Source organism: Argentina silus (assembly GCF_951799395.1).
Source record: "Argentina silus genome assembly, chromosome: 8".
NCBI lineage: Eukaryota > Metazoa > Chordata > Actinopteri > Argentiniformes > Argentinidae > Argentina > Argentina silus.
In genome coordinates this window covers 23,782,438-23,805,090 of record NC_139662.1, presented here as the reverse complement: position 1 = coordinate 23,805,090, position 22,653 = coordinate 23,782,438, and the positions used below count along the sequence as shown (strand labels likewise).

Here is a 22,653-nt window from a genome sequence, read left to right as displayed (position 1 = left end):
GGGTAAAGGGAGGAGCCTAGTGGTTCAGGGTAAAGGGAGGAGCCAGTGGTTCAGGGTAAAGGGAGGAGCCAGTGGTTCAGGGTAAAGGGAGGAGTCTAGTGGTTCAGGGTAAAGGGAGGAGCCTAGTGGTTCAGGGTAAAGGGAGGAGCCAGTGGTTCAGGGTAAAGGGAGGAGTCTAGTGGTTCAGGGTAAAGGGAGGAGTCTAGTGGTTCAGGGTAAAGGGAGGAGCCTAGTGGTTCAGGGTAAAGGGAGGAGCCTAGTGGTTCAGGGTAAAGGGAGGAGTCTAGTGGTTCAGGGTAAAGGGAGGAGCCTAGTGGTTCAGGGTAAAGGGTCAGATGATGTGATGATGAGATTTTAGTCAGAGGATGATGTGTGAAGACAGAGATATGTTGAAGGAGCTCGATGCATGCTGAGGAGACGCAGGTAGAAGGTTCTAGGTGTGGATGTTCGAGGCGGATGTCTTGGCTATGCCCTGTCACCTGATTCCCTCTGTGTCGCCCCCTTGTGACCTCTCTCTCTTGCATGAATATATCTGCACTTATTGAATGGATTGTACTGTAAGAACCTGAATGTACATACTATATTATACAAATACTTAATAATGACTACTGAATTAATTACTCCCATTCTGTTATTCAGGTCTCTGTGTGTGTGTGTGTGTGTGTGCGTGAGTGCCTGCGTGTGTGTATGTGTGCGTGTGTGTGTGTGTGTGTGTGTGTGTGTGTGTGTGTGTGTGTGTGTGTGTGTGTGTGTGTGTGTGTGTAGGCCTATGTGTGTGAGGAAGAGGGGAAGGAGACTTTGATCTGAGTGAATAGTGAATTATTTTTCTGGTAGGCTGAAGGTGAGAGTGAACTGCAGTCATGAACTCGTACAAGTATTTGTATGTCTGAGCACTTACTGATATTATTTTAAACATACAAAATGTATGATCTTAAAAATTTCATTTGTGTATATGGTAAATGTAAACTGAAAGAATAGAGAAATGAAATGTGAATATTTATTGCTTCTGCTATATTAAAAAGTGTCCTTGCAGTGAAAAATAGTTTGGCTTTTATTAATCATCAATAAATCAGTCAATCAATCAGACTTGATATGTCGCACATTTCATACACAAATTCAATACGATGCGCTTTACAGGAAGAATGAATAAAAACACAGGAGGATAATGAAGGTATTCCAGCCACGGGAGTTCAGGTCTGCAGGACTGTCACTAGAGACTGATGCAATGGAAGAAAAGACAATAGCTGTAGGGTCATATATAATGACAATATACGTTTATACAGTATATGTTTATACGTATATAATGACAGTATACGTTTATACAGTATATGTATAGTCTACAGAGGCTCGGCAAGGAAATTTGGCTATATTTTGTTAATAGCAAAGCATATCTTAATATTAATAATCTGACTCCAAGTAATTTAATTAACACTATGTGCAAAGAATTGTTGAGTTTGTGCTGACTTAGTGCAAGAATGGTCAAATAGAATTAATCAAATTAAGCTTTAATAATACTGTAAATGTATACAATTATTACGAGGCAAATACTTCATAGGAAAATGTTACATTCTACCCTCAATGGTAAATGATAGGTAGAGAGAGAGAGAGAGAGGGAGACAGAGAGAGAGAGAGAGACAGATGACCAAATGGTCACTCTTCTAGTATTGACAGGATGAGACCACACACCAGGACAAAGAGGGACAATCTGTCTCTAAACATTCTGTTTTATACCCTGACTTCCAACCGCAGTATTTAAAGGGAAGCAATCAGACTCCATCCTAGTGATATGACAACTCAGCTTCAACACATTGTCACAGAGATCAAAGTCATCCGGCTCATCGGGGGCTACAAATTAAATTAATTCATAGCTACAAATTAACTTAAATAAAAACATCATGATATGTAGGCGACAGGTCATTCTGACCGACTGGTGTTATCAGTGTTACAACGTCAACAACAGCATCATCTCCTGAGTTGGTCTCATCTTTGACTACTTTACATACAAGCCTGTCCTCAATAAACATACATTTCATCATAAAGTTTGTTGTTAAATGATTAAAATGAGTTTTCAGCAGATAAACAGTCCCTGAGGCCGGTTCATTGACAGGACGTGCATTCCTGTGTCGACCTCATGGTCTACCTGCGTCCTACAGAGAAATCATCTCCACTTTAAAAACCTCCCTCAATTATCTGTAGCGATATACACCCTGTTATGTCATCTAGCACATGGGTAACGTTATGATTATTAGTGGAGTAGACCAAAGAAGATGGATGTGTGTTTCTGGACTACTTTGTAGAGACGGAGTGAAGGTGGAGGGATTCCTCCTGCCCTCGCTGCTCCTCCACCCGCCGCCAGCCGGAGTGCTTGGGTCAGACTGAGGGAGTGCTGAGGCAGGCGGTGATGAAACTAAGATGGCGTCCAGCCCAGACAGGATGAACGGGGGATAGCGATGCCACTCACAAATTGAATTTTATGGGGACGTAATTAACAAAGAGAGACTTAATTATAAGCAAATGATGCATACAAGTGAACGTTTTTTCCACTTCGGTGTTGGCAGAACGGAGTCCATGTGGAAGCGAGGCTGAAAACCTGACGGTTGCTAATCTAAGTCGACCAAGCTAGCTATCTAGCTAGCAGAGCTAGCCACCTAAACAACAACACGGAGGAAGGAGGACTGTCGCTCCCTCGGAGGAAGGAAGTGTCTACGTTCTTATCCGGACTTTAACAAGACGAAATAAAACGGTTCTCATCTGACTTGGGACAGGCGCTGTTTTGCCAGTGAGTGTTTCACGTCAATTTCGCATTGCTCAGCCCGAGCGGAGGTGCTGCCCGCCGCCTGCCCGCCTGCCCGCTGCCTGGCTGGGATGGGCTGAGAAAGTGGAGGCCGTAACGTTAGCTGAAGCCACCCTCCGTGACCCACAGCTGAACAATAGACCCCTAGAGCCTCCAGGACACCACCGCCGGACAGACCCTATATTACTGCTGTCTAGCAAATATTTAGGTCCATAAATTGTTCTCTGATAAGAGTCAAGGTGCCAGGGAGAGTTGCAGTCCAAAGCCCGTCTATCTAAGTCATGTAAGTGTGAGTTAAGCGCCTCTCCGAGGTACGTCAGCCCGCTAGCGGGGAGCAGCTCGTCGAGGTCGAGTGAGGCTGGTTGGATCGCTGGCCTTCCACAACTCCTTTGGAATGGCGTTTGTTTTATTCTTTGTCAGCCAGCAATTATGTGTCCCTGTTTTGTAATCCCTTCCAATATCACTTGTTACCTAACGTATTAATTCTCCTAGAATTTGTTGTTATTATTATTTTGGGAGAGTGGATGTGAGCAGGTCTTTATTGGGATTTGAGGGAGTTGTGTGTCGTGTCGTGTTGTGATGTGATGTTGGCTGGTTTTACTGCTGAAGTGTGTGAGTTTCGCCTGGTTGTTAAATAACGACTTGGATCCAGCGAGCATCGTTGGACGGTTCGGATGGCTGGCCCCTTTCCTGGGTTTGATTTCACTGCTAATCAAAACACATGCCACTGGCCTACATACAGAATACTACTTCATTAATCTCTTTTGAATTTATCTCCAAATCCTTAGCTGTTACTTGTTGTGTGTAGGGTGATGTCCAAGCATCCGATGGTAACTATTTGACGCCTTTGGAAGAGATAAATCCAGAGTGTTTTATTTGTTTTGTCTGTGGGGGAGGGGAGGGGGGGAGGAGGGGGAGAGGGGGAGGGGGAGAGAGCAGATACACACCAACTCCTCCCCCATTTTAGATGAACCCAGGCTTGTGGTTTTGGTGAGCTTCACTACTATCTGAAGATCAATGTCTATGAAAGTAATTTTCAGAGTTTCAGTTTTAAAATATTTGAGAAATAAAGGAGATGAGATTGTAGAAGAGCTTAATCTACCCTTTCTACAGCGACCGCTCATTCAGCCAGATCTGTCCAGGAAGCTTTGTTTGTATCAGTGATCTGAGGGTAAATGAACACAGCCTATGAAGAACTTAGAAAATGTATTTTGTCTAAAATCAGTATGAGCTTTGAATAATTTGTAAGCTCATATGTCCTTTAACTTTGAATGTACGTGTATATATATATATATATATATCCCCTTCATGACTCCTTATGGAAGTAAGAGGAATATGGGTCTGGAAGAGGCTGGAATAATACTTTTTGGAGTAGACAAAGTGAACTTACACAATTTTCAGAACTATTTAGGCTAAGACTATAGAACCTTTTTAACTATTTAGGCTGATACTATAGAACCATTTTAGCTATTTAGGCTAAAACTATAGAACCATTTTAAGGAGAGAGTGACCTTAGAGAGGCCAATCAACTGCTGCCTCCCTGCCTTATCTGTTGCCAGGGCGATGGAGGCGGAAGACTTTCTGCCACCGCCGGAGTGCCCGGTGTTCGAGCCCTCGTGGGAGGAGTTTCAGGATCCCATGGGCTACATCGCCAAGATCCGTCCAATCGCAGAGAAGTCTGGCATTTGCAAGATCCGCCCTCCTGCTGTAAGTTCACACCAGTACAGCTGACCTCACCTTTAATTACTCTGGGACCTGTGATGGTCATTAACCCCTTAAACCCTGGACGGAGTTGGCGAGGCTTGTTTACCGTAGCGATGTGGTGCAGCAATGTCTCCTGGGATGTTAGTTGTGTGTTTGTGTGGACGTCTCCTGGGATGTTAGTTGTGTGTTTGCGTGGCGATGTTGTAGTTTTGTTCTAACTCAACCCAGGGCTGAATGACGGAGGGAGACGTGGTGAGGTACTGTATTCACTGCTCTTTTCTTCCAGGACTGGCAGCCACCTTTTGCTGTGGAGGTGGACAGCTTTCGCTTCACGCCCCGCATACAGAGGCTGAATGAGCTGGAGGTTTGTCTCTCCTACTTTCTAGGATTAGGTTTTTTTTAATCAGTTGACAGAAATCATTGTCCTGGAACATGTAAAAAAGAAAAATGTTTTGTTTTTGTTTTGATCCATTCTCATCATGTTCCCTCTTCCATGTTTCCTCAGGCAGAGACACGGGTGAAGCTCAACTACTTGGACCGGATTGCCAAGTTCTGGGAGGTCCAGGGATCTTCCCTCAAGATCCCAAACATCGAGAGGCGCATCCTGGACCTCTTCAGCTTGTCCAAAGTACGACTGACCTGTGTTACTTCCTTTACAAGCACTCAGTTGCTTATTGCTACTTTATTGCTACAATTTCTGTATTCACTTAGAAACAGGGGACATACTGAACGCTCAGATATGGTTTGAGAAATGAGTGATGTTATCATCGTTGCTATTGTTATAGGACTGAACTTTAGCTAGGTATGCTGATGTACGGGCGTTGTGTGTTGTAGATTGTGACGGAGGAGGGGGGGTTCGACGTGGTCAGTAAGGAGCGTCGCTGGGCTCGCGTGGCCCAGAAGCTGGGCTACCCCCCAGGGAAGAACATCGGCTCCCTCCTGCGCTCCCACTTTGAGAGGATCGTCTACCCCTTCGAGGTCTTCCACTCTGGGGCCAGGATGCCGGTAAACACTGCGCTCAGACACACCTTAACGCACCAACTGCCAAAGAGTTCCCAAACACTCACCACCTGGAGCGCCATGTGTTCTATGTGGTGTTTACCTGGAAGCAATACTTTGATTGGCTACAAAATGAAGCATCATAATTTATGCATTTTTGGTGAATAAAGTCATCCTTGGCACTCTAGAATGTTGACAAGTTTGTGAGACTTTATTCACCCTCGGCACTGAATGAGTTAAACCCCTGTCCTTTTGAGCTAGCCTCTCATGTCACCATCGACCCAGTCAAGTTCCTCCTGGCCTCCATCTTCCACTCGCGTCCTCCTGAACGCATTGGAGGCCATGTCTTCCAATATTCTCCACCAATGGTCTTTGAGGACGAAACGAGTGGAGGACGGAGGAGAGGACGCGAGGAGTCGTGTTCCTGACACCTGAGAGAAGCTTCTAGATCCCGTTCACGCCACATGAAATGTTTTGTTTTGTGAGAAAAAGGGTCTGGTCCAGTCCAACCTGTAGCTGAGGTTAGGGGAGGCTAACCTCAGGACTTCTCTCTCCAGCAGACGAAGCCGAAGCTGAGTGACAGTGAGGAGGTGGATAAGGAGTACAAGCCCCATTCCATCCCGCTGCGCCAGTCGGTCCAGCCCTCCAAGATGAGTAGCTACGGTCGCCGGGCCAACCGCCTCCAACCCGACGTGAGTAACGCCCCCCGCCCACGATGGACTCACATTATCTCCACCGTCTCACTCCTGTTACATCACCCTGGTGGAGCTCAAGTTCACACTGATGTTTCTAACACACCTTTTCCACAGATGACACTAACTGTGCCCCGCCCCCCGTTCCCCCCCCTCCACCCCCCCAAAAGGTCTTAACCCGAGTGGGTGTTTTCTCCTCACAGCCGTGTGATTTATGGAGTTGAGAATCCTTAGTTTCTGTCTTTAACCTGATCTCAGTCAGAGAAGCATCCACATCTGTCTGAAACCTGGAAGTGAAACTGGTGCTGCTGTCTGGTTATGATGCAGATCTTAGTTAACACTTCCAGAGAAGAACACCTGCTGACTGATCATACATTTGACTTTCTCGGACTGATTTCACTGACCTTCAGTGATGGATTGTTGCCATTTGAAATTGGTCGTAAATATGCCGTCAAAGATCCGGCATTCATATAATCCTCTGATCAAACTCATCTCACCCCTGGTTTGGCACATCAATGCAATCCTTTTGATTTCCTTGCTGATCTTTGATTTCCGATAACGTCCTTATAATGTACTTAACTTAACTTAAATAGAACAGGGACAAATCAGTTAATATGGCATGTCTTAGTGGGGTTGAACCCAGAGGCTGGAGCTTTCACAGGTCTGGATGGAAGCTGCGTGTTGTGTTGAAGATGTGGTGCAGGAACACATCCTGGCACGCTTGCTGTCTGTCGCCTCGCTGCTACAACGCGTCTGTCTGCTGCTACAACGCGTCTGTCTGCTGCTGCTGCTGCTGCTGCTGCTGCTTCCCACCATGTCTCTCTCTCCTCCCACTCCCCTTCTTTACCTCACTACTGGTCTCTCTGTCCTGCAACACACACACATGCACAGAGACACACACACACACACATGCACAGAGACACACACACACACACACACACACAGACAGACATGCACAGAGACACACACACACACATGCACAGAGACACACACACACACACAGACATGCACAGAGACACACACACACACACAGACATGCACAGAGACACACACACACAGAGACACACAGACATGCACAGAGACACACACACACAGACATTCACAGACACAGACATGCACAGAGACACACATACAAAGACGCACACACACACACACACACAAAGACACACACTCACGCACAAAGACAGACATACTTTCTCATTCAGAATAATCTACATTCCACACAAACCATTTTGAGTAAAAACCTTTTGGTAGAACAGTTGCAGGCTTTGGTATTGGGATATTTAGCCAGATATTCTAATTTACATAGTGAAACTCTCTCTCTCTCTCTCTCTCTCTCTCTCTCCCTCTCTCATTGTCTACACATTAATTGTTCATATTATCATGCATCATTACCCATTCCTAGATGTATTCCACTCATGTATTATTTTGTCTGTGCACCATTTTTGCTGATAGAAGTTGTTCTGGTGTGGAGGTGTTTAATTAGCTCCTCCTCGGTCCTCAGGCTGTCATCCACCATGATAGTAGAGGTGCATCGTACTGAGCAGCACATGCTGGTGTTTCATCAGATCCCACCAAGAATCGGATGAAATGCTTTTTGCTTTCAACCCAAGTATGCATCCTGTACTTGCGTGTGTCATTCTCATGTTGACCTACCGGAGCGTTCCCTGAGGGCTCCCTGAGAACCCCAGCTGTGACCTGCTGGTGGTGTTATCAATATGAAGCACCATATCTCTGTCAAGAACTATTATTGATTGTACGACTGACACATTCCCTCACACCTATGGATGACAATCACACACAAGTCATGTACTGTTCTATAGAATGAATCACACCAGATACAATTCCTGGACCATATTTCTCCATAACCACGATGTCCCCATGTCCCTCCTCCTCCTCCTCCTCAGCCCCTCTCCTCCTCCTCCTCCTCAGCCCCTCTCCTCCTCCTCCTCCCCAGCCCCTCTCCTCCTCCTCCCTCCTTCCTCCCTCCTTCCCCTCCCCCCCCCTTCCCCTCCTCCTCCTCTCTCTCTTTGTCTTAGTCCATTGTTGCTGTTATTGTCTCCCCATGCAGGGTCCAGAGGAAGTGGCACCCCACCCTCTCACCACTGGCTCTCAACACATCTCTGCGGTACTGCCTCTCTCTCTCTCTCTCTCTGCCTCTCTCTCTCTCTGCCTCTCTCTCTCCCTCTCTTTCTCTCCCTCTCTCTCTCTCCCTCTCTCTCTCTCCCTCTCTGCCTCTCTCCCTCTCTCTCTGTCTCTCTCTCTCCCTCCCTCTCTCTCTCTCTGACCTATCCATGGAAGGAGACTAGTGTTATCCTTTAACTACTAACAACAAAAACATCATTCTTCAACACCTTGTTCTACTTGCTCTCTGTCTGTCCTCGCCACCAACCTGTCTGTCTGTCCCCGCCACCAGCCTGTCTGTCCGTCTGTCTCCCCGCCACCAGCCTGTCTGTCTGTCCGTCTCTCTGTCCCCGCCACCAGCCTGTCTGTCTGTCTGTCCCCGCCACCAGCCTGTCTGTCTGTCCGTCTGTCTCCCCGCCACCAGCCTGTCTGTCTGTCTGTCTGTCTGTCTCTCTGTCTCTCTGTCTGCTTTTGTCAACACATTGCCTCACCTGTCTTAGCTGGGTTTCTCTCTCTCTCTGTCTCTCTCTGTCTCTCTCTCTGGTGTTCTCTTAGCTCGGGGTGCTTAGCTGCTAGGCTAGTCTCTGTGCTTTGCTGTTGTGCCTGTTTGTGAAGCCTGATTCCCTGGCTGCTGCAGAGTTAGCCTAGCGTTAGCCTAGCCTGTGCATCTGTCACTGTGAGAACTGGTAGGGTTAGGTTAGGGTGTGTTAGGGTTAGGGTGTGTTTGGATTGGGTTAGGGTGTGTTAGGGTTAGGGTGTGTTTGGATTGGGTTGGGGTGTGTTAGGGTTAGGGTGTGTTAGGGTTAGGGTGTGTTGGGGTGTGTTAGGGTTAGGGTGTGTTGGGGTGTGTTAGGGTTAGGTTAGGGTGTGTTAGGGTTAGGTTGGGGTGTGTTAGGGTTAGGGTGTGTTAGGGTTAGGGTGTGTTAGGGTTAGGGTGTGTTGGGGTGTGTTAGGGTTAGGGTGTGTTGGGGTGTGTTAGGGTTAGGTTAGGGTGTGTTAGGGTTAGGTTGGGGTGTGTTAGGGTTAGGGTGTGTTAGGTTAGGGTGTGTTTGGATTGGGTTAGGGTGGGGTAGGGTTAGGTTAGGGTGGGTTAGGGGTTAGGGTGTGTTAGGGTTAGGGTGTGTTAGGGTTCGTTAGGGTGTGTTAGGGTTCGGTTAGGGTGTGTTAGGGTGTGTTAGGGTGTGTTAGGGTTGGGTTAGGGTGTGTTAGGGTTAGGTTAGGGTGTGTTAGGGTGTGTTAGGGTGTGTTAGGGTAGAATGTCAGCTCCACTCTAAAGACTGCTGGGTACATTCCTCCCTGAAGCTCCGCCCCTCAACAACTCCATCTGACACATTTGGGAACAACGATGATTGAGTCCTGATTTACCACCAGTCACTCTGAGACTCCCTTCCCCCTATCGTGTGTGTGTGTGTGTGTGTGTGTGTGTCGGTGATGGGTGTTCACTTCTCAGCTGTCACAGTTATAGTATGATGAACCCCCCCCCCTCCCCCCCACACACTGCTCTCTACCCCCCCCCATCCTGCCCCCCCCCCACACTGCTCTCTACCCCCCCATAGAACCCCCCCCCATCCTGCCCCCCCCCCCCACACACACACTGCTCTCTACCACTCATAGACCCCCTGCTGCTTGGCCAGCCCCTCTGTGGTCCAGACAGAACAAACATTTTTTAGGGACATTCTACTCGCGTTCTCCCTCCACCTCCCCCAATGCTGACCTTTGACCCCTGTCTTTGACCCCCAGCCTGACCCCACGGAGGAGGACATAGAGAAGAACCCCGAGCTGAAGAAGCTGCAGATCTACGGGGCCGGGCCCAAGATGCTGGGCCTCGGCCTGGTGCCTCGGAACAAGAGTGTCGGCAGGAAAGGTTGGTTTTAAACAAACTAACAATGTTTCTGTCACACGATGACAGAGGTCACTGTCGGGTCACAGACAGAGGTCACTGTCGGGTCAAAGACAGAGGTCACTGTCGGGTCAAAGACAGAGGTCACTGTCGGCTGGAAACGTTGGTGGTTTGTAAAGGTGTGTTCTACACTCCCAGGCCCTCCAACCTCCCAGCGGACTGAGGGCCTGTCACAGCCTTTGACCTTTGACATTGTTTAAGGCTGCTCTCTCTCTCTCTCTCTCTCAGTCAGCGTGTGATGCAGGATAGGATCCTTCCTCAGGCTTCCTGACCGCTCACCACTCTGCTCTCTTTCAGACGAGACGCCACAGACGGTGACCGTCCAGGATGGCGCCGGCTCAGTGAAGCAGGAGCCCGGGGAGGTCACGGGGGTCGCGGCGGCACCGCCCCCTACGGCTGCTGACGGTCTGGTGAAGAGTGAGGTGAAGAAGGAGGAAGTGAAGGAGGAGGAGCAGGAAGAGGAGCAGGACCCCCCCGGCACCGCGGGGCCGTGCACCAAGATGACCATGAGGCTCAGACAGAACCTCAGCAACCCCCAGTTTGTAAGTAGGAGTGTCTGTGTCTGTGTCTGTTTGTCTGTCTGTGTGTGTGTGTGTGAGTGAGTGGGCCCCCCCCCCCAGGTGGACTCGTTTGTGTGTAGGATGTGTCTCTAACCTCTGCCCCCCCCCCTGCCCCCCCAGGTGGACTCGTTTGTGTGTAGGATGTGTCTCTAACCTCTGCCCCCCCCCCCGCCCCCCCAGGTGGACTCGTTTGTGTGTAGGATGTGTCTCTAACCTCTGCCCTGCCCCCCCAGGTGGACTCGTTTGTGTGTAGGATGTGTCTCTAACCTCTGCCCCCTGCCCCCCCAGGTGGACTCGTTTGTGTGTAGGATGTGTCTCTAACCTCTGCCCTGCCCCCCCAGGTGGACTCGTTTGTGTGTAGGATGTGTCTCTAACCTCTGCCCCCTGCCCCCCCAGGTGGACTCGTTTGTGTGTAGGATGTGTCTCTAACCTCTGCCCCCTGCCCCCCCAGGTGGACTCGTTTGTGTGTAGGATGTGTCTCTAACCTCTGCCCCCCCCCCCCCCTGCCCCCCCAGGTGGACTCGTTTGTGTGTAGGATGTGTCTCTAACCTCTGCCCCCCCCCCCCCTGCCCCCCCAGGTGGACTCGTTTGTGTGTAGGATGTGTCTCTAACCTCTGCCCCCCCCCCCCCTGCCCCCCCAGGTGGACTCGTTTGTGTGTAGGATGTGTCTCTAACCTCTGCCCCCCCCCCCCCCCTGCCCCCCCAGGTGGACTCGTTTGTGTGTAGGATGTGTGGTCGTGGTGATGAGGACGAGAAGCTGCTGCTTTGTGACGGCTGTGATGACAACTACCACACCTTCTGCCTGCTGCCCCCCCTCACTGACCCCCCCAAGGGCAACTGGCGCTGCCCCAAGTGTGTGGCCGAGGTGAGACACACACACACACACACACACAGACTGCTCAAACACACAGTTTGTCTTTGTCTCAGCCAGTGCATCATTTAGCAGGTGAATGAGAGGTGCATTTGTTCTGCCTTTGTTTAACTGATCAATGTTCATCCCTCCTCCTTCTCCTCCTCCCCCTCCTCAGGAGTGTAAGAGACCTGCAGAAGCCTTTGGTTTTGAGCAGGCCACTAGAGAATACACCCTGCAGAGTTTTGGGGAGATGGCCGACACCTTCAAAGCCGACTACTTCAACATGCCGGTCCACGTGAGTGGTTCCACCTGACCAGGCTCTCCCTCCTGGGGCTGCTTATTGAACTGATGGTGTGTGTGTGTGTGTGGTAGATGGTCCCTACAGAGCTGGTGGAGAGGGAGTTCTTATGGTGTGTGTGTGTGGTAGATGGTCCCTACGGAGCTGGTGGAGAGGGAGTTCTGGCGGCTGGTCAGCAGCATAGAGGAGGATGTGACTGTGGAGTACGGAGCAGACATCCACTCTAAAGAGTTTGGCAGCGGCTTCCCCTTCGACAACGGCAAGAAGCACCTCACCCAGGAGGAGGAGGTACTGGGAGGTCACCCTTCTCTCTCTCCTCTCCTCTCCTCTCTCTCTCTCTCCTCTCTCTCTCTCCTCTCTCACCTCTCTCTCCCCCCTCCTCTCCACTCTCTCTACTCCCTCTCTCTCTCTCTCCTCTCTCACCTCTCTCTCCTCTCTCACCTCTCTCTCCCCCCCTCCTCTCCTCTCTCTCTCTCCTCTCTCTCTCTCTCTCTACTCTCTCTCTCTCTCTCTCTCTACTCCTCTCTCTCTCTCTCTCTCTCTCTCTCTACTCCTTCTCTCTCTCTCTCTCTCTCTCTCTACTCCTTCTCTCTCTCTCTCTCTCCTCCCTCTCTCTCTCTCTCTCAACCACTTTGACTCTTCATTTCTTTCTCTCTTTGTTACATAACCAATCAATACATGTATTACTGCTGCTGCTCTCTAACACACACACACACACACGACACAGTAGTTACACTAACACAACACACACACACTTACAGTACGTGTGTGTATATATCTAGTATATATATGTAGTGTATATATGTTATATATATATGTAGTATATATGTAGTGGATATGTATGTAACGTGGTCCTCCCCTGGTACAGGACTATGCCCACAGCGGGTGGAATCTGAACGTGATGCCAGTCCTGGAGCAGTCTGTCCTCTGCCACATCAACGCTGACATCTCTGGCATGAAGGTGCCCTGGCTCTACGTGGGCATGTGCTTCTCTGCCTTCTGCTGGCACATAGAAGACCACTGGAGCTACTCCATCAACTACCTGCACTGGTACGACACACACACACACACACACACACACACACACACACACACACACCTCCATCAACTACCTGCACTGATACGACACACACACACACACACACACACACACACCTCCATCAACTACCTGCACTGGTACTACACACACACACACCTCCATCAACTACCTGCACTGGTACTACACACACACACACACACACCTCCATCAACTACCTGCACTGGTACTACACACACACACACACACACACTGGTAATACTAACAGAGACAGAATGCCAGTGTTTGTCTGTGATGTATTGTTAGTCTGGTGTGTGAGCCAGAGGGTTTGAGGCAGAGCAGGTTCAGGCTGGGGCTTGTCCTGCCCGTTGAAGGAGGGACACACTGAGTCAAACATGCCTGACCTTTCCTCCTGGAAACACGCTGCTTCAACTACCTGCATTCTGACGCTCTGAAACTGAACTACTAGAATACCTTGAAAATCAGACATTTTCTCACTTTGGTCCTTGAACGTCGTAGAAATGATTCTAGCCAAAGTTCTCCTGCTCCCAGATAGTTCATAACCCTAACCCTAACCTGGAACAGTCCTTGAAAGTCCCTGAATTTGACTTTCCAACGTCTGTTTCAACCCTGTCTCTGAATGTCATGACTACAGATGGGGGTTGGTTTAAAATGTAGCTGTTCCCTTCTCCCGTGTGTGTGTGTGTGTCTGTGTCTGTGTGTGTGGCAGGGGCGAGCCCAAGACGTGGTACGGGGTCCCGTCGGTGGCCGCCGAGCGTCTGGAGGAGGTGATGAAGAAGCTGACCCCAGAGCTGTTTGAGTTCCAGCCTGACCTCCTGCACCAGCTGGTCACCATCATGAACCCCAACATCCTCATGTCCCACGGAGTCCCGGTAAGACCCTCACACACACACACACCCTCACACACACACCCTCACCCACACACACACACACACACTCTGTCATGTACTTGCACAGACACACACGTACACACACACACTTTCATGTACTTGCACAGACACACACGTACACACACACACTTTCATGTACTTGCGCAGACACACACACACACACTCATGTACTTGCACACACGTACGCATACACACACACTCATGTATTTGCACGCACACACACGCACAGAGGGGGGAGAAGACACACACACACACACAGGCATGCGTGTGAAACCCTCAGCCTAGCAAACACAACCAGATATGATTGACAGGTGCCAGTAGAGAGGTTGACGTATTGGTATTTGATTGACAGGTGGTGCGCACCAACCAGTGTGCTGGGGAGTTTGTCATCACCTTCCCCAGAGCCTATCACAGCGGCTTCAATCAGGGATACAACTTTGCTGAAGCTGTCAACTTCTGCACAGCAGACTGGGTAAGACCCCATCACCCTCCCACCCGGGTACACCTGGCCCTCCCACCAGGGTACACCTGGCCCTCCCACCAGGGTACACCTGGCCCTCCCACCAGGGTACACCTGGCCCTCCCACCAGGGTACACCTGGCCCTCCCACCAGGGTACACCTGGCCCCCCCACCAGGGTACACCTGGCCCTCCCACCAGGGTACACCTGGCCCTCCCACCAGGACTCTCACTGTAGTTGGGTAAAATCCTCTCTCTCTCTCTCTCTCTCTGCTGTTCCCGCTCTGTCTCCCCCACTCTCTGATCCCTCTCTCTCTGACATCCCCCCTCTCCCCTTCTCCCTCCCTCCCCCCCCTCTCAGCTGCCTGCAGGGCGCTCCTGTATTGAGCATTACCGCCGTCTGCACCGGTACTGTGTGTTCTCCCACGAGGAGCTGACCTGTAAGATGGCCGCCTGCCCAGAGAAGCTGGACCTGAACCTGGCGGCTGCCACACACAGAGAGATGTTCATCATCGTCCAGGAGGAGAGGAAACTACGCAAGAGCCTCCTGGAGAGGGTGAGGCACAGTAGACCCCTGGGGGTGTGTGTGTGTGGGGGGGGGTGTGTGTGTGTGGGGGGGGGGGGGTATGTGTGTGTGTGTGTGTGTGTGAGAGAGTGAACACTGTGTGTTGTGCCCTTTATGTGTGTGAACAACTAGTTTATTGACTGTGTGTGTGTGTGTGTGCGTGCGTCAGGGCATCACGGAGGCGGAGAGGGAGGCGTTTGAGCTGCTTCCTGATGATGAGAGGCAGTGTGACAAGTGTAAGACCACCTGTTTCCTGTCTGCGCTGGCGTGCTCCAGCTGCCCTGAACACACCATCGTCTGTCTGTACCACACACAGGACCTCTGCAAGTGCCCCGCAGACAAACTCTACCTCAGGTACGCCCACCGTGTGTGTGTGTGTGTGTGTGTGTGTGAGATTGTCTTTTTAGGAGCAATTATCACCTTGAAATTGAACTGCCATATTATGACCCAGACTCACAAGTATCCCATCGACCTTCTGTCTGCCTGTTTGTTTCTCCCCCCCCTCCCCCCCCCCCCCCCCCCTCCAGGTATCGGTACACTCTGGATGAGCTGCTGGCCATGCTGCACCGTCTGAAGGTGAGGGCCGAGTCCTTTGACTCGTGGGCCAACAGGGTGAAGGAGGCACTGGAGCAGGAGGAGGGCAGCAAGATAGGTGAGGAACATCTACCAGAGAGAGAGTGTGTGTGTGTGTGTGTGTGTGTGTGTGTATTGACTGTGTGATGTCTGTCCTCCAGGGATGGAGGATCTGGAGGCGTTGAAGCAGGAAGCTGCAGACAGGAAGTTCCCAGACAATGAGCTCCTCCAGAGACTCAACACGGTCCTCACACACACACAGCACTGCCAGAAGACCAGCACGGACCTGCTCAACAACACACTGACCAGGTACACACACACACACACACACAGCACTTCTAACATTGCCCTAGCTGCTGAACTGTCCTCCTGAGGGAGTTGCACCCTGACACCCTCCCTCTGCCCCCCCCCATATGTGTGTGTGTCTGTGTCTGTCTGTGTCTGTCTGTGTGTGTGTGTGTGTGTGTTAGGAGGATGACCTTGGTGGAGTTGAAGGCCCTTGTGGAGAGGATGCAGAACCTGCCCCTGGTCATGAGCCAGCTAGAGGAGGTCCAGGTGAGGGTGCAGTGGCTGTCTGACACCACCGGGGGGTGGAAAGTAAAGGCTTTCGCTTTTAACAACAATGTCGTTGGCGATCAAAGATTGTTACCCTATCAAAGATCGTTACCCTATCATTAATAAATATATAGCTTGATTTGCTTTGACATGTTTTATGTCACAGCGTGGTGCAGTAACACTCTTCTGTTGTTGGGGAAGAACGCTGCAGTCTAACACCAGGCCTCCCTGACAGACAGACAGACAGGCTGCAGTCTAACGCCAGGCCTCCCTGACAGACAGACAGGCTGCAGTCTAACACCAGGCCTCCCTGACAGACAGAGCTCTGCTCTCTCTGTTGTTGTGTTAGGGTTAAGTCCAGGCCCACCACAAAAACATTTAGTTTTAGTGTAAATTAAATTTATAGTTTTTTTTTTACCTTTATTTAAATAAACAGACTAACAAATTGACTTTTTTCATCCTACTCATATCCACTCCTCCCTTTGCTCCCTCCTCCTCCTCCCCCCCTCTCCCTCCGTCAGGAGATCCTTCGGGCGGTGGAGGAGTTCCAGAGCCAGGCCCAGGCTCTGGTGAGCGACAGGGACTGGCGTAGGGACTCCCCCCCAGCGGAGCAGCTGGAGGCCCTGCTGAAGCAGGGGGCTGGCCTGGCCGTGGATGTCCCAGAGTGTGAGCTGCTGCGGGGGCTGCAGGAGCAGGGCCGCTGGCTGGGCGAGGTCAGGCGGACCCTGGGGCCCGGGGAGGGCGGTGAGGTGACCCTGCCGGTGCTGCGGAGCCTGATGGAGGCTGGCTGCACCGTAGCCCAGAGCGTCTCCGTGGAGACGGCCATGGCCGAGCTGCAGGAGCTGCTGACCATCGCTGAGCGCTGGGAGGAGAAGGCCCAGATCTGCCTGGAGCAGAGGTCAGACTCTTACTGGGACGGAGACTCTTACTGAGACTCCTACTGGGACTCTCAGACTTTTACTGGGACTGTAAAAGCCACTGTTTCTGCTTTCAGAATTACACACCAATCCCTTACCTCTTTAGGCCCTCCTTAGTCTGTAGGTATGGATGATTTGATGATGGTGGTGGTTTGATCCCTCCCTCCCTCCCTCCCTCCCTCCCTCCCTCCCTCCCTCTCTCTGGTGTGATGCAGGCAGAAGCACCCTCTCTCCACCTTGGAGGCCATCGTGAACGAGGCCCAGCTGATCCCCGTCAAGCTGCCCAACATCCTGGCCCTGCAGGGCTGCCTGAGCCGGGCCCGGGCCTGGGTCACGGACCTGGAAGAGATCCAGGCAAGCACCGTCACCTGCTCACATACACACACACACACACTGTTCTATTCACACACTCCTGCTCTCTCACACACACACACTCACACACACACTCACTCTTCTATTCACACACTCCTGCTCACTACTCCTGTAGAACAGGGAGCACTCCCCCTGTCTGTAGTCTCTATAGTTCTGGTCCTGTCTTGTAGAACGGAGAACACTACCCGTGTCTGTAGTCTCTATAGTTCTGGTTCTGGTCCTGTCTTGTAGAACGGAGAACACTCCCCGTGTCTGTAGTCTCTATAGTTCTGGTCCTGTCTTGTAGAACGGAGAACACTACCCGTGTCTGTAGTCTCTATAGTTCTGGTTCTGGTCCTGTCTTGTAGAACGGAGAACACTCCCCGTGTCTGTAGTCTCTATAGTTCTGGTCCTGTCTTGTAGAACGGAGAACACTACCCGTGTCTGTAGTCTCTATAGTTCTGGTCCTGTCTTGTAGAACGGAGAACATTACCCGTGTCTGGATGACCTGGAGGGGCTGGTGGCCATCGGCAGAGACCTGCCCGTCCGCATGGAGCAGCTGAGGCAGCTGGAGCTGCAGGTGGCCAGTGCCCACTCCTGGAGGGACAAGGCCAGCAAGACCTTCCTCAAGAAGAGCAGCCAGCACAGTCTGCTGCAGGTAGGGGAGGGGAGGAGGGGAGGGGAGACTTGTGTCTGTGTCTGTGTCTGTGTCTGTCTCTCTCTCTCTCTGTGTTCTGATGCCAGCCCTGTGTTGCAGGTACTGTGTCCCTGTGTGGAGAAGAGGAAGGAGAGGGGAGAGGAGGCCGATCCGTTGGACGACACAGACAGCAACACTCTGGGCCTGTCTGCACAGGACCTCCGGGACCCTGGGGCCATCGTGAGTTCACACACAACACAGAGACTGAGGGCCTGGGGATTCTGGGGATTCTGGGGATTTTGGCTTCTGTTTTTCGAAATATTTGACTTAATCAGATATGAGTTTAATCCTGACTCCAAAGAGCACCTCTTTGTATCTTCGATGACATGACACACAGCAGCTCCTAATCTTTCCATCAGTCATCATAAGAAAAAGTAGTCTATGGACCAGGGGCCACTGGTAGTCACAATGCTTTTTTATTATTAATTTATTTACAGAAACTGTACAGGGGGGTAGTGGGGAGGAAGAGGTCTTTAGGAGGGGCAGTTAAGATGTGGCCTGAAGAGATGGGTTTTCAATCTATGGTGGAAGATAGGTAGTGACTCTGCAGTCCTGACAGCAGTGGGAAGCTCCTCCCACCAGCGGGGCGCCAGGACAGTGAAAAGCCGTGACCGAGTAGCGCGGCTGCTGCATCCACGTAGAGGCGGTAGTGCCAGGCGGGCAGCCGAGGTGGAAGAGCGGAGTGATCGGGCAGGGGGGGTTTGGGGGCTGACCATTGCTTGCAAGTAGGGAGGGGCTGTTCCCTTTGCCGCCCGGTAGGCGAGCGCCAGGGTCTTGATAAGATTCTGTAATTGTTGATAACTAGCAGGGTTGCAGCCCTTCCGACCAAACAATAAGTTAAAGACCAGACAGGTTTCACCGCTCAATCCAAATGTATTTAGTCCTGGTCCAAGGTGAGCAGGAGTTAAATACCTTGCAGAATAGTTTCAGGCCCTCCCACTGGAGATTGACAGCAATTGGCTTCAAACAGATGGCTTTCAACAGAAACTAGGTCCCAGATCTAGCCACAACAAAACTACCAACAACACACTTTAAACAAGATTAAATTAACTTACATAGTCGAGAGAAAAGGCTTCACCACTCAATCCAAATGTATTTAGTCCTGGTCCAAGGTGAGTAGGAGTTAAATACCTTTCAGAATAGTTTTAGGCCCTCCCACTGGAGATTGACAGCAATTGGTTTTATTCAATTGGTTTTATTCTTTGCGACATGCCTAACCCCCGTGTGCCTAACCCTAACCCTAACCCCCGTGTGCCTAAACCTAACCCCCGTGTGCCTAACCCTAACCCTAAACCTAACCCCCGTGTGCTTGTGTAGGTGATGGCCTTTAAAGAGGGCGAACGCCAGGAGAAGGAGGCTCTGCTCAGGCTACAGAAGGCCAGCCTGTCGAAGGCGGGCGTGGACAGGGCCAGCCTGTCGAAGGCGGGCGTGGACAGGGCTGAGAGAGAGGGTGTCGTAGACAGAGAGGACAAGGAGAACGGTGGGAGGTGGGACGACGCTATGGACTTGGACACGCCCCTCCCACCTGAGAACTGTGTAAAGGAGAACGGCAGCAGCCGCCCCCCGGCGGGCGTCGCCCCTCCTCAGACGGCGGTGTGTGTGTGTGGCGGTCCGCCCCGCGACCCCCAGCTCCGCTGCCACCTCTGTAAAGACTGGTTCCACGGCGGGTGTGTGGCGTTCCCCTCCCTCCTGCCCTCCTCCGGCCCTCCACTCGCCAACCCCCTCTGCTGGTGGGACTGGGACTCGCGCTTCCTGTGCCCGCGGTGCCAGCGGTCGCGGCGGCCGCGTCTGGAGACCATCCTGGCGCTGCTGGTGGCGCTGCAGAGGCTGCCGGTGCGTCTGCCCGAGGGCGAGGCCCTGCAGTGTCTGACGGAGCGGGTCATCACCTGGCAGGGGCGCGCCAAGCAGGCGCTGGACACCTCCGAGCTCAGGGGGGCACTGCAGAGGCTACAGGAGCTCCGAGACACCCAGCGCACGGGGGGAGCGGGGGAGGAGGAGGAGGAGGAGCAGGAGGACAAAGAGGAGGAGGATGAACAGGAGGAGGAGGAGAAGAAGAAAGGGAACTCTGTGATAGTGCTGTCTGATTCGGAGGGAGGAGATGATGGAGTGATAGATCTGACGGAGGAGAGGAGCTCGCCGGAGAAGAAGGGCGACAAGGAGACCAACGGCTGTGAGAACGGCATCGGCAACAAGATGGCGGCCAACTGTCACCACAACGTCACAGGTACAGCCAGCGCTCTGACCCTGCAGCTCTACCACGCCATCCCTGTGTCTGCTCTGTGTCTGACTGACTGATTGTGTCCCCCCCCCCAACACACACACACACACATACACTCTCTGGTAGGTGTGGGCTCTCTGCTGCCTCTGGTGTGGTCCCTGCGGGGGGCGGCGGTGGCCCTGTCCCCGGCCACCAGGGTCCAGCTGGAGGAGCTGCAGCTGGAGGGGGATCTGCTGGAGGTGACCCTGGACCAGACGCATGCCATCCACAGGGTCCTACAGGCTGCCTCCCAGCCTCCCAGACACACTCTGCACACATTGATACAGGTGAGCCCCCCCCCCCCCACACACACACACACACACCTGTCTGGCATGGTGTGTTACACAATTAAAGATGCATTAGTTAATATGATTTTAACGCATATTAATTGGGAGTACCATTTTTACAGTAACCATGAGGGTATTTTTCAATAACTGGAAGATGTCATGTGGGTAGAGTGTTGTTGTTGTCGTTGTCCTGACCTCTGACCTCTCTGTCAGATTGAGCTCCAGGAGCAGAAGGGGGCGGGGCGCGGGGGGCGGGTCAAAGACTCGAGGAGGAAGAGGAAGAGTCAGAGGGGCGAGGCAGAGGGCCCCCGATCCCTGGACGCCTCAGAGTCCAAGAAGACACGGCCCCTCACCAGCCCCCCCTCCCCACACACACACCCAGAGGTAGCACACACACACACACACACCTCCCCAGCCACACACACCCAGTGTCATTGTCTCACCTCTAAGATGTTTACATGTGTAATATCAACAGCGTTTCTCTCTCTCTCTCTCAGGTATTGTGATATGGTTATAGAAGCGACTCTGGAGAAAAAGTAAATGGTCGAACGTTGAAGAGGGACAGAATGGACAGATGATTCTGGGCGTGGAGACAGCATCAACATGTGGACAGATGCAGGACATCCCCCCCTCCCCTCGCTCCCCCTGTATCCCTCCCTCCCCCCTGTATATCCTCCCCCCCCCCCCCCATCATCCCTCTCTCACACTTCTTTCACATTCTAACACTCCACTGTCCTCCCCAACCCCCCCTCTATCCCACCCACACACATTCTGTCCATCAACTCCTCTCTCTCTCTCTCCTGCCCTGTACTTTACACCCCCCCCCACACACACACCCCCACCCACCTCCCCCCCCCCTTCTCATACTCCTTTCCTCCCAGTGAACGTGTTCAGAGTGTGTAAGCTGGCGTGGTGGTAGGAGGTGGTCTCTGTCTTAATTAGGGGTCCGGGCGTCTCTGTCAGAGAGGTCAGAGGTCAGTCTGTCTGTCAGTCTGCTGTTGTGTTCCCGGCTGTATTAAATGGTAGATGACAGATACCCTGTCTTCACACAGGGCCTCACCTCACCTCACCCATGTACTGAAGTAGAAATTAACTCCTGATTTCCTTTTTTGGGGGGGTTTTGGGGTTTTTTGGGCGGTTTTGGGGGGGGCATGAATCTTATACAGTTTAAGAACATAGAGGGAGGCCATGTCAGCCGGTCGCTAGGCAACAACACCGTGGTTCACACGTGTATTTTTTTGTATTCGGATATGGTGTTTCGTTGTTAGAGGGGACATTTTTGAGTAATCCATGGAATATTCTGGGAAGTGTGAAAAACAGGCATTCATGTTGTTGGTGCTACTTTCCCAAAATAGGTATCTGTACCTCTTTCTTTCTTTCTTTCTTTCTTTCTTTCTTTCACTCTCTCTCTCTCTTTCTCCCTCCCTCACTTTCACACTCGTTTTATTTATCTCATCCCCCCTTCCCTCCTGACTCTTGCTTTTTCGGTCTGTCCAGTTTTTCGATCTCCTCCTCAACCATTTCTCTCTCTTCCTCCAAACTAAAGTAACACTTCACTGTAACTCACTTTATTACGATTTACTTTGTCTCCTCTGGGTTCAAATGATTATATTATTATTATTATTATTATTGGTATTGATATTGCAGACACAGCTGTCTGAGTTTGTGTTTAAACTTTTCATTTCAATGTTGCCTTTTTGTTTCTTTTCACTCTTGTTAGAAAATAAAGGTTTAGAATTGTTTTAGGAGTTCCTGAGTCCTGTCATTCTTCCTGCCTGTTTGAATATGTCTTTAACAGGGGAGGCTGGTGGAGGTAGAAATACGAGGACGGGCTCGGTGTAATGCATGGAATGGAATGAGGAATGGTTTTAAAGACGTTCAGTTTCTGAATATGTGTGACAGAGAAGACACAAGGACAATCACCTCATCAAACTGTTTTCATTAACAATTGTTTTATTCAGAAAGTTTTTATTAGTAAAATGTTAACGGGTCAAACATCACATCAATGGTATACTGGACAAACAAGTGCACATCATTTTGCTAGTTCTAAGTTCATAAAAAGTCACATTGACACATCCACAGTTTCACACGTCCTGGCTAAGGTTGGTCACCAGTTTCACAC

At 51.2% G+C, this 22,653-nt stretch overlaps 1 protein-coding gene across 5 annotated transcripts; it reads left to right on the top strand.

The window, feature by feature from the left end:
* Nucleotides 1–2,419: 2,419 nt before the first annotated feature.
* Nucleotides 2,420–22,279, top strand: kdm5c (lysine demethylase 5C). 5 transcript variants are annotated; one of them, XM_083675206.1, is made up of 28 exons: nucleotides 2,420–2,779; nucleotides 4,354–4,501; nucleotides 4,785–4,862; nucleotides 5,004–5,126; nucleotides 5,333–5,503; nucleotides 6,055–6,189; nucleotides 8,261–8,317; nucleotides 10,054–10,177; nucleotides 10,511–10,755; nucleotides 11,480–11,638; nucleotides 11,802–11,921; nucleotides 12,054–12,212; nucleotides 12,793–12,974; nucleotides 13,691–13,853; nucleotides 14,224–14,343; nucleotides 14,691–14,885; nucleotides 15,064–15,248; nucleotides 15,422–15,546; nucleotides 15,629–15,776; nucleotides 15,938–16,022; nucleotides 16,544–16,920; nucleotides 17,155–17,293; nucleotides 17,769–17,948; nucleotides 18,048–18,167; nucleotides 19,305–20,211; nucleotides 20,332–20,531; nucleotides 20,745–20,915; nucleotides 21,029–22,279. In XM_083675206.1, exons 2-28 carry the CDS (start codon nucleotides 4,358–4,360, stop codon nucleotides 21,035–21,037), a joined length of 4,821 nt encoding a protein of 1,606 aa, XP_083531332.1. In that variant the 5' UTR covers nucleotides 2,420–2,779; nucleotides 4,354–4,357; the 3' UTR covers nucleotides 21,038–22,279. The 5 variants fall into 5 exon arrangements, with proteins under 5 accessions (XP_083531332.1, XP_083531331.1, XP_083531330.1 ...); XM_083675205.1 differs by having other exon boundaries at nucleotides 2,420–3,077; nucleotides 6,058–6,189; XM_083675204.1 differs by having other exon boundaries at nucleotides 2,420–3,077.
* The last annotated feature ends 374 nt before the right edge of the window (nucleotides 22,280–22,653 follow it).

What these genes read in the sequence shown, in the direction of transcription:
- kdm5c (XM_083675204.1), top strand. An exon ending in GCCCCAAGTGTGTGGCCGAG is followed by an intron (nt 11,639 to 11,801) that starts GTGAGACACACA and finishes CCCCCTCCTCAG; the next exon opens with GAGTGTAAGAGACCTGCAGA. An exon ending in ACTTCTGCACAGCAGACTGG is followed by an intron (nt 14,344 to 14,690) that starts GTAAGACCCCAT and finishes CCCCCCTCTCAG; the next exon opens with CTGCCTGCAGGGCGCTCCTG.